Source organism: Chrysochloris asiatica, unplaced genomic scaffold (assembly GCF_000296735.1).
Source record: "Chrysochloris asiatica unplaced genomic scaffold, ChrAsi1.0 scaffold00013, whole genome shotgun sequence".
In the NCBI taxonomy this organism is placed as follows: domain Eukaryota; kingdom Metazoa; phylum Chordata; class Mammalia; order Afrosoricida; family Chrysochloridae; genus Chrysochloris; species Chrysochloris asiatica.
Window position 1 is genome coordinate 19,946,419 of NW_006408531.1, and position 11,610 is coordinate 19,958,028.

General features: G+C 41.5%; 1 protein-coding gene across 1 annotated transcript in view; it reads left to right on the plus strand.

The window, feature by feature from the left end:
- The first annotated feature begins 5,007 nt into the window (after positions 1–5,007).
- VNN1 (vanin 1) overlaps positions 5,008–11,610 on the plus strand; it is a 25,090-nt gene continuing 18,487 nt past the window's right edge. Inside the window, exons 1-2 of the mRNA XM_006834722.1 lie at positions 5,008–5,220; positions 8,218–8,348. Of these exons, the coding sequence (XP_006834785.1) occupies positions 5,008–5,220; positions 8,218–8,348 (344 nt within the window). The remainder of the gene's footprint in view (positions 5,221–8,217; positions 8,349–11,610) is intronic.

An 11,610-nucleotide genomic window follows, 5' to 3' on the forward strand; every position in this document is an offset into this window, starting at 1 on the left:
ATTGTCAGGAGGGAGCAGTCACTGGAGAAGGATATCATGTTTGGTAAGGTGGAGGGTCAGAGAAAAAGAGGAAGAACCCCAACGAGATGGATTGGCCAAGTGGAAGCTTCGATAGACTCAAGCATGGCAACAGTAGTGAGGCTGGCCCAGGATCAGGCAGTGTTTCATTCTGTTGTGCATAAGGTCGCTATGGGTCAGTACCGACTCGATGGCACATAACAACAAAAAATGAGTCAAAAGTGACAATGTGATGACTGGAACTGTATTTTCCTTGGCGGGGCCTGGCAGGAAGGTCCCCACCCCTGTAATGTATTACACTTGCTTATTGTAATATCATTAAGAAATGTATCCATCTGTATATCGTTAAAACCCCCCGACTAGGCATTCAACATGTGCATAGAAAAGGGCTGAGGAACCCCACTAAGACCTTCCAAACCACTGGGCAGAAGATCCCCTTAGAAGGGCAACCCTGAGTTTATTAAACCTTGCTCCCCAATTCCTCAGCTGAAACAGACCCTTCTCTCTCTCTGACATGTACTTTTGCTTTGCAGTAAAAATCGTATTAATGAATGCCATGTTTTGCATCCTTGAGAAGGGGCAACTCCAGTTGAATCTGATTCTGCAGATTCTTGGTGAATGGGACCAGGAAACACATGCCACAATAGGGCCACTAGTCTGTGTGTCCTGCTGGGCCAGGTGGACACCTGCATGCAGGTCTTGCCACAGTCGGAGGGCTTTTAATCTGTGTCTCTTTCTATGTCTAGATCGTATATATGTGTGTGATACAGATATTGTTCTTAAGTGCCTTTCTAACTCATAGCAACCCTGTCTGTACAGGGTTTTTGAGGAGTAACTGGTGGGTTAGTGATCCAGTGCTCATCCTATAGCACTACACCAGAACCCTGATATGTTACCTATATGTGGTGGTGGTTGTGTGCTGTGGAGTTAGTTCTGACTCACAGCAACCCTGTATAGATTTCCGAGGCTTATTTAACCTGTATGCTGAGCAAATAATATGAGAAGCTGGGTTCTATGAAGAAAAATGTGGCGTCAGGATTGGAGGAAGACTCATTAACAACCTGCGATATGCAGATGATACAACCTTGCTTGCTGAAAGTGAAGAGGACTTGAAACATTTACTTATGAAGATCAAAGAGCACAGCCTTCGGCATGGATTGCATCTCAATGTCAAGAAAACGAAAATCCTCACCACTGAACCAATAAACAACATTATTATCAATGGAGAAAAGATTGAAGTTGTCAAGGACTTCATTCTTCTTGGATCAGCTGTCAACACTCAGGGAAGCAGCAGTCAAGATATCAGATGACGTATTGCATTGGGCAAATCTTCTGCACAGTAACTTTTTAAAGTGTTGAAGAGCAGAGATGTCAGCTTGAGGACTAAGGTGCTCCTGACCCAAGCCATGATATTTTCAATAACCTCATATGGATGCGAAAGCTGGACAGTGAATAAGGAAGATCGTAGAAGAATTGATGCCTTTGAGTTGTGGTGTTGGAGGAGAATACTAAAAGTGCCATGGACTGCCAAAAGAACCAATAGATCTGTTTTGGAAGAATGGTGCAGCCATAGTGTTCCTTGGAGGCTAGGATGGCTAAGCTTCGTCTCTCATACTTTGGACATATTGTTAGGAGGGAACAGTCACTGGAGAAGGATGTCATGCTGGGTAAGATGGAGGGTCAGAGAAAAAGAGGAAGACCCCCAACGAGATGGATCAGCCAGGTGGCATCATTGATGGCGTCAAGTATGGCAGCGTTAGTGAGGTTGGCCCAGGATGGGACATTGTTTCATTCTGCTGTGCATGGGGTCGCTATGAGTCGGTTCCGACTCAATGGTACCTGACAACAACAAATGTTTAAGGAGCAGAGAGCCTTATCTTTCTCCCCTGAAATGACTGGTGGGTTCCAGCTCCTGGCCTTTCCGTTAGCAGACCAGCTCATTAGCCAGTACACTACCAGGGATCCAAAACTCTTCTTGCTACTGTTTCTCTGTTTCGGCTTTTTCTGGAGAATACTGATGATGCAAATCTTATAGGAAAAAATATACATTCTTAAATTACTAACGATTATATTAATCAGAAAAGTGTCAATCAGAAAATTGGCCAGGTGTTCTAGTCATTAGATATAAATCTATAAGCAAATATGTTTAGTAGCAACACAGATAAATTTCTAATCTTTATACGACTCGGGCTACTAACTTCAGGGTCAGCAGTTCGAAACTACCAGCTGTTCCGCAGTAGAAAGATGAGGCATTCTGCTTCCCTAAAGATTTATAGCCTCAGAAACTCTGTGCATGGTCACTATAAGTCAGAACCGACTCTACGGTACATAACAACAACAACAACAGCCCTCACATTCAGACTCCTGGTGTTAATCCACCAGCTGCTTCTCAGAAACCCTATGAGTCAGAACCGATACAATAGCACTTAACAACAACCCTCACGTAGATGTGTATATATATATACACACATGAGTGCACATGGTTCTTTAGATTTCTTTCTCATCCTCAAAACCACCCTGTGAAGTTAGCAAGTGTGTTGTCATCCCTCATTCAACTGGTTTGACTGGATTAGCTGGATCACATGAAGCTCTGACAAGGAAAGCAACCTGTCCAAGGTTCAACAGTAAGTTTGTGGTAATTTTGGGTCAAAAATGAGTCTAGTCCCTTAAATACTGTGTTTATTGGGCCCCTTGTGTACCAGGCACTGTTCTAGGTTCTGGAGACATAGATAAGTGCATTAAGTCAGTAATGGGTCACTCGGTCCTTATTTGTTCCTCCTTTCCCTTTCTTTTCGTTTCTCTGTGTGTAGGCAGGGCTTACCGCTGGCTTACTTGGGAGGTCTACTGTCTGGGTTTGTGTCATCTCTACTGTCAGTAAAGTCCAGCTATTGTGGGTCTTGTCTTTCCTCATGGCACATTTCCTGTGTGCCTTGTGGGATGTCCCATTTTCCCTCTCAGGAGGAAATCTTCATCCACTCAGGTTTGATTGGAGAAGTTTGGAGGTATCAGTTAAGGTTTCCCTCCAGAATCAAGTTACAGTCATTAGAGGGAATTCCCCAGTCTCTCCACTCTAGGAGCAGGAAAGCTTTGGCCGGCTGACTCTTGTTTGTTGTATCAGCAGTTGTAGCACAGTTTGTTTCAGGTGACAATATGCTATTGCAATGATTATAATGGTCCCTCTGAAGATATTCTTTCAGCTGTTTATGTGTTGTTGTTCAGAAATGTTGGGGATTTCATGACCCCCATGTAGTGTGATTCAGAGTAGGAATTTGGGAGATTTACAGTGAACCTTACTCATTTCAGAAGCTTTCTTAGAAACTTTCCTTGAATGAAAATAAAATTCCTTAACTCTATTGTCCCAAGGTAATGTCTGTGATGGGTTTCTGTCCTTCCTCATTGGTTTTCAACCATACTGGCCTAATTCACCCGGAACATGCTGGGCTTTGGAGCCATTATTCCTTTCCTGATTGTTTATTTTTCCTGCATATGAAGGGCTCTTCTGGTTTAGGATTGTCAGCATTCTTTCCTTCCTTTAAATCTCTCTTTAAATCTCTTCACTGTGGAATTTCTTCAGTCAACAATGATTTTGCCTTCTCACCTCCAGTGACGATCCTAGCTGATACTATTGCATATTACTTTGTCATAGTCCTTTACAGAAGATTTTGTACATTAACTTTGGTAAAGGCTAAGTTGTCATTGCAAAGAAATCTAGAATAACATGACTTGAACATGAGTTTATTTCTCTGCTTGTCATTGTCCTGAGGCAAGCAGACCACATGGTGAAGTAGGTCAGTGTAACCTGGTCATTTGGATTCTGAGTTCTTTTCACGCTTTGACTATACAAATTCTCCCCCATGGTTGTGGTCTGCAAGATCAAAGTTGTTGCTTGCTCCAGGAGGGAGAAAAGAGAAAATGTGCAAGACAAGTGAGGCAGAAACTGCTTGCATTCTGTCACATGATCCTAACCTAGAACAAAGGAGCTGGAAAATGCTGTCTTTGTTCTCAGGAGGAAGAGATGAGAAGACTCTAGGAAACCACCAACAGTCTTCCTTCTGTTTCTCTGAAACACCACAGGAATTTATGAAGAAAATGTTCTTATAATTTTCATTTTATAGATGAAGATACTGAAGTTGAGGGTAGTTAAGAAAAAATTTCCAAGGTTCCAGCTGGTAAGTGGAACAGCCAATATTCTACCCAAGGCAGATTGGCTCCAGAAATTAGGACTTTACAGGACACAATAAATTTGTCAGTAAACCTGTGTTTCCTCTTTAATTTGTCTGCCTTAGTGACAAAAGTGCATGTTTCTTGATTGTAGGAACAGGATCTTATTTTGATCCGAGCTTTCAGCACAAGTGCATGGAAGATAGTTGTTGCTGTTAAGTGCCGTCAAGTTTGTTCCAACACATAGCGAGCGTCCCTGTATAGGGTTTCTGAGAAGTGGCTGATGAGCTTGAACCGCTGACCTTACGGTTCAAACTGACTTTACAGTCCAGCGCATTAATGCACAGCACCACCAGAATGTCGCTGAAGATCATAGATAATGATTTTTCACATAGAGTAAGATCAAAGAAATAATGTTTTCACTTTGTAGTAATGCATTCCTGTTTTAAACTTTATTCAGAGCTCGTTTTTATAAATTGTTGTATAGCAATTACATCCCTTGTGAAATATTTTGTACCTTACCCTCCTGGGAATGGAAAGAGTAAAACAGGTCAGCAAGTGGTCAGAGGGAGGTTAGCAAGAGTCAGAAGTGTTGGGCAGCTACCACACACACAATTCCTCACTTGGTCCTCACAGATTCTGCTAAAACGGAGGGTCATTTAGTGCCTAAGAATGATAGGAAACTATAGATTTTCTTCAAATTGACTTTTGTAATTTAATTGTAAAGCACTAAAGTCTGAGAATCATTGATTGTTGGATCAATGATGTGATTGTTGGATTCTCTCTCTTTCTATAGATCACGAGTCTGTTTTTTCAATAAGTTGCAGCATGATCGCTTCTCAGTTGCTGGCTTTTGTGGCAGTTCCGGTTTTCTGCATCTTAAAAGTCAGCGCCATGGATACATTTATTGCAGCTGTGTATGAGCATGCAGTGGTATTAGGTAATACCAGTCTAACCCCAGTGTCCCGTGAAGAGGCATTGGCACTAATGAACCAAAATCTGGATCTTTTGGAAGGAGCCATCACATCAGCAGCAATGCAGGTACCATCTCAAAAATGTGCTGGCTTATGTAGAGAAAGGGTGAGGTCTTAGGGAAAGGGTCACTGTAGGCGCATCAATGTTTTTGGATGATATAAAAGGGGACTTCAAAAAGTTTGTGGAAAAATGGAATAAAAAGACAACGGGATTTTTCCATGAGCTTTTTGAGCTCCTTCCCTCCACCCCCTGCGCCATATGTGTCAATGTACCCAGTTATAATTGGGACTCAACTTTCCTTTCAAAATTATTGGAGCAAGGGCATTTTCATTTCCCAAGGACCACCATAAGTCAGAGCCAAAACAACAGCAGTTAACAGCAGCACTATGAGCAAAGTAAATTATAAGTAAGTGACCAATGTGTATGACATACCAATTGAAGTGTAAGATAAAACAGATAGATGTTAATGTATAGTATATCTTTAGGTTGAGTACAGATCTACAAGTGTAAAGTGAGTGGTTTGAATGCATGTGATTTAAGTAAGATGTTGTTAAATGCGTTTGAGTTGGTTCCAACTCATAGTGACCCTGTCCTGTATTGGATTTCCATAGAATGGCTGATGGGTTTGAACTGCTGATCTTGTGGTTAGCAGTTCAGTGTTCATCTTATACACATCAAAGCTTTAATAAGATATGTATATCAGATATGGTCAAAGTTTGTGATGTGTCATGAAAGTAATTGGATATATATTAGTGTTGTCATTGTGCATTGTATAGTGGATTCCGATTGATCGAGACCGTATATGGCAGAGTAGAACTGTCCCATAGAGTTTCCAAGGCTGTAATTTTTACAGAAAGAGCCCTGGAAGTATTGTGCGTTAGGCTTTGGGCTAACTGTAGTGTTGTCAGTGCAAACCTACCAGTCGCAGTGCAGGACAAAGACGAGGCTGTCTTTTAGTCTCAGAAACCCTATATAGATTGCTATGAGTTGAAATCAACTCAATGGCAGTGGTTCTGTTTGGTTGAGTCTGGGGGATCTTTATAGGAGCAGATTGCCAGGTCTTTTCAACAACTGGAGCAGCTGGTGAGCTTGAATGGCCAACCTTACAGTTAGCATCCCAGTGCTTAATCTTTGTTCCACCCAGGTTAGCTCAGGGAGCACCTCTAAGTTCAGAACACTTCAGATAATTTATGTTTGACCCCACCCACCTCTCCTCTCTTAAGAAATAGGAACCCTGGTTACAGGGTTTGGTGCAGGGAAAGCTGAAACAGTTGTTGTTGTTAAGTGGATAGGGTTTCCAAGGAGTAGTTGGTGGGTTTGAACCATCAACGTTGCAGTGCTTATTTTAAGTCAGGTGCTTATTTTACAGTGCCACACCATGCTGGAACAGAGGTGGAAGTAAAACAGAGAACTTGATGTAATTCACTATCAATTCAAGTTTAGTGAAAGTTCAGGAAGAGGGTTGACATTGAATTCATCTAGGTTTACGGTAAGAATCTCTAGTAGTGTAGTGGATTATGAAGTGAGCTGCTAACTGCAAGGTCAGCAGTTTGAATCTGCCAGCCACTTTGTGAGAGAAAGATGAGACTTTCTGCTCCTCTAAAGATTTACAGTCTCAGAAACCCTATACAGGGTCTCTATGACTTGGAACTGACTCCATAGCACATAACCAATTTTATCAAGTTTATTGTGGAACCTTGGTGTGGCAGTTAAAGGATAAGCACTGGACTGCTAACCACAAGGTTGGCGGTTCAAAACCCACCAGCCACTCCTTGGAAACCCTATAGGGGGTCACTATGAGTCAAAACTCACTCAACAGCACTTAATAACAGCAGGTTTGTGGTGGATTCTTGGTGTGGTGCTACAGGATAAGCACTGGAGAGCTAATTTCAAGGTCATGGTTCAAACCCAACAGTTGCTCCTTGGAACGGACTTAATGGTGTTTAACAGTAACAACAGAATTATTGTTAACAACTGCATGGTGTAATTGAGCTGTAAGTGGCTTGTCAAACTATTAATGTCTATGAAAAAGTGATGCAAAAATGACAATTCTATTGTTGTTGTGAAGTGCCATGGGGTCAGTTTCTACTCATAGCAACCCTATATGATGTTGTTGACCCTATATAGGGCTTTAAGTCTTTCGAGGTAGCAGAAATGGGCACCTTTTTCCTATATGACAATACCAGGATTACAAAATCAAAGTGGTTTTATGAAAATACACTTATCGACTATGGTATACTCCGACATTTCATATTTATAGTTGTAAACAGTCTACTATCTGACTGGGTTTGCACATTAATGACGTATGTCTGGCAGTGATGAATGGTGAGGTATAAGGCAGGACTAACATTGATTCTCAGTGGTTTGGAAATTATGTAATGATGAATTTGGGCAGTTATGCAATGATATAAAGGGACTTCAAAAAGTCCACGGAAAAATTCCATGATCTTTTCATTTAATTGTTGCAGAACATTTTGCAGCCTCCTCACAAAGTTGTCTTTCATTTTTCAATTTGATGTGGTCATCCTCCATTTTTGAATAATGCCAATTTACATATAAAGACTTGGCTTTGGAACCTAACCATGTTGGTAACTGAGGAGTGAGTATAAATGATAAAAATAGGGAGAACAAAGAAATATGACTAGAATAAAACAAACCTGAATGGTGGAACTTAAGGCAAGGTAGGGCAGACAGACTCAGAAAAAATTTCATCTTTTTTCTTGAGGGTAAATTTAAAGAATGAGTGAGATACAGAAAAGCTGAGCTTGTTTTAAAGGGAATTCCTAGGTCTCACAAATGGTTAAGTACTTGCTAACTAAAAGATTGGTATTTTCAGGCCCATCCAGAGGCACCTCAGAATAAAGGCCTGGCAAGCTACTTCCAAAAATCAATCACTGAAAAACTCTATGGAGCAGAGTTCTCTGACACAGTTGGAGTCTGAACTAGTTGTAATTGAGGGCGACTGCTAGTCCTCTAACAAAGGACTGTGGCCACACCCTCTCAGGCCCTCTCGTTGGTGGTTGATTATTTGGAAGATGTTTTAATTAAAGTTCATTCTAACAGGGTGCACATATTATTGTGACTCCAGAAGATGGTATTTATGGTTGGCACTTCACCAGGGACGCTCTCTACCCATATTTGGAAGATATCCCAGACCCTCAGGTGAACTGGATTCCTTGCAATGATCCCAACAGGTAAAGAAACATATAAAAAAATCGATCATGCACATCAACTTGATTGATGCTTATTGAATAAGATGCACTATTAACACCAAGTTTTAAGATATTTTAAGTAGTTCAAACACACCAGCTGCTCTTCAGAAAACCCTACACAGGGTCACTATGAGTCAGAACTGACTTGGTGACACTGCACAACCACAAATGAATACATTTAAGGAGACATTACAAAGTGGTGCAGTGGTTAAGCATTTGTCTCTTATACAAAAGGTTGGTGGTTAAAACGCACCCAGCTGCTCCACAGGAGAACCGCTTGGTGATCTGATCTGTAAAGAGGACATCTTAGAAATCCATACAGGGCAGCTCCACTCTGTCACATGGGGTTGCTATAAGTCAGAAATGGGCTTGATAACACCTGACAACAATAGATACATTTATTAGGAAAGAAATGATGAATTATAAAATCAGGGAAAAGAGTGCTGAAAGATAAGTTAGAAGTCTCTGAGTTCGATGAGGATATGTTTCCCTGCAGGAAATTAGCTTGGAATGGGTCTAACTTACTGAGGATCCCAGGGGCAGTTAGCAGGGGAATGAGAGTCAAACTCTAGACTCCTCACTCCTTGCCAGTGTGTTGTTGTCAGGTGCTGTCATAGCGACCTGGTACACAACAGAAGGAAACACTGCCTACGTTCTACATCATCCTCACAATTGTTGTGCTTGAGCCCATTACTGCTCCCGCTGTGCCGGTATCTCCTTGGCGATCTTTCTCTTTTTTGCTGACACTCCACTTTATCAAGCATAATGTCCTTCTCCAGAGACTGGTCACTTCTGGTAACATGCCCAAAGTATGAAAGACGAAGTCTCGCCATTCTGGCTTCTTCCTACACAAATATGTTTGTTCTTCTGACAGTCCATGGTACTTTAATATTCTTCTCCAACACAATAACTCAAATGCACCAATTATTGTACGGTCTTATTTATTCAGTCTCCATTTTTCACATGCATAGTGTATGAGGCTACTAGCAATACCATGTTAAGAGCATGGGCCAGGCGCAGTTTCGTCCTCAAACTGACATCTTTGTTCTTGAACTCTTTAAAGAGGTCTTGAGCAGCAGATTTACCTACTGCAATATATCATCTGATTTCTTGACTACTGCGTTCATGAATGTTGGTAGTGGATCCAAGCAAAATGAAATCTTTGGCAACTTCAATCTTTTCTCCATGTATATGGATGTTGTTTATTGGTCCAGTGGTGGGGATTTTTGTTTTCTTTACATTGAGGTGCAAGCCATTCTTAAGGCTGTAGTCTTTGATCTTCATCAGTATATTCATCTTCATCAGTATTTGTCAGTATTTAAGTCAAAGTTTTCAGCAAGTAACGTTGTATCATCTGCATATTGCAGGATTCTTGCCAGTTCACAAAGCACTAATTCTTTGTGTGTCTGTAATTTGAAAACTATGTGAGTAAATGGCAAAACTGGCGTAGTGGTTACGAATCGGGCTGCGAACCTTAAGGTCAGCAGTTCGAAACTACCAGCCGCTCCGCGGGAGAAAGATGAGGCTTTCTACTCCCGTAAAGATTTACACCCTCGGAAACCCTGTACAGGGTCGCTATGGGTCGGACCCGACTCGATGGCACTTAACAACAACAACAACAACAAAGTCACATTTCAGTTTAGAATTTAAAATTTTATTTCTTGTTATTAAGATAGCTTATGAAGTTAATGCATGCATTAAAATATTTAAAGCTTAAACTGATTATTAATTTCTTAAGTGATAGGGTTGTCGTGGTGGTTGTTAAGTGCTATCGAGTCAATTCTGACTCATAATGATCCTGTATAGGGTTTCTGAAGAACAGCTGGTGAGCTTGAACCACTGACCTTGCAGTCCACTACACTGACCCTCAGTGCCACATCAGGGCCTCAGGTGATAGAGTGGTTATGTGCTCTGGAATCGGTTCCGACTTATAGCGACCCTGTACAGGGTTTCCGAGGCTATAAATCTTTACAGGAGAAGAAAACCTCATCTTTCTCCTGCAGAACAGTCCATGAAGTTTTGAACTGCTGACCTTGTGGTTCACAGCCCGATTCGTGACCACTATGCTACAGGTGATAGAGTAGAACTGTTTATATGGTTTAGGAGTCCTGGAGCGATGTACACCTGCTTGGCTGCTAACTAAAAGTGGTTAGAATTTACGAGAAGTACCTCAGAAGAAAGGCTTGGTGATCTACTTTAGAAAAATCAACTACTGACCGCTTCAGGGAGCACAGTTCTACTCTGACACACATTAGGTAGCCATGAGCTGGGATTGACTCCATGGCAGCTGGTGCTGGTGATGCAAGTGGTTTAAATCAGGTCTAGCCATCCTCCTTAGTATAGTGGTGAGTATCCCCGCCTGTCACACGGGAGACCGGGGTTCGATACCCTGAGGGGAGGCAGATGCCCTTTGGAGTCCTGGTGTGGTGCTGTGGGCTAATGTGTCAGATTGCAAAGTCATTTGAACTGCAAGGTCTGTTGTTCAAGGCTGTTTCTTGGAACTACAGGGTCGCTATGGGTCGGAATCGACTTGAAGACACTTAACAACAACAGGCTAAAACAATGGGAAGTGTGGTGAAAGTTATACGAGTACTTTTAATGTAAGCAAAGCAATCTCACAAACAATAAGAGAATTATGGTAGTTAACTTACTTGTTGTCTGATGTACCTTTGCTAAAATCGTTTTAGAAACTCCTCTTTTAGAACTGTTCTTAACTCTGTGCAAACTAACCACTGTAACTGCTTATTGCCACATCTTGGTTATTGGAGTGACTGAGCTGAAGGTTTCTGACGTGGGGGTAGTTTAACCGAAGGATTGCAACTGAACAGCTGTGGTCCAGATACTAGGGCTGCCCCTTGGGTTTTTGCAAAGTGTATTCTAGGAACAAGGAACTTGCATACTCTTTCCTTGTACACAGCCATGACCTTTAGCTTAGTCTGCACAAACATTTAGCTGTATCTAATTTATGTTCCAGCTAGTGATCACATGTTACATATTTCTGATAGAGTTTCACTTACTGCATGCACAAACAACACCAGATAGTTCTATGTCTAACTTTTTTTTTCTTCTTATAAATGTTAGGTTGATTTATAAGAGCTGCTCTAGGCAGTTACACAATTTGTTTACAATGAGAAGTCACCTAACTCTGAACATACTGTACATAGCAATTAGAAGTCGTCATGGCAAGAGGAAACCGCAGCCTGACTGCTGCAGCCAGCACCAAAATAACCAGAGAACAGTAGGG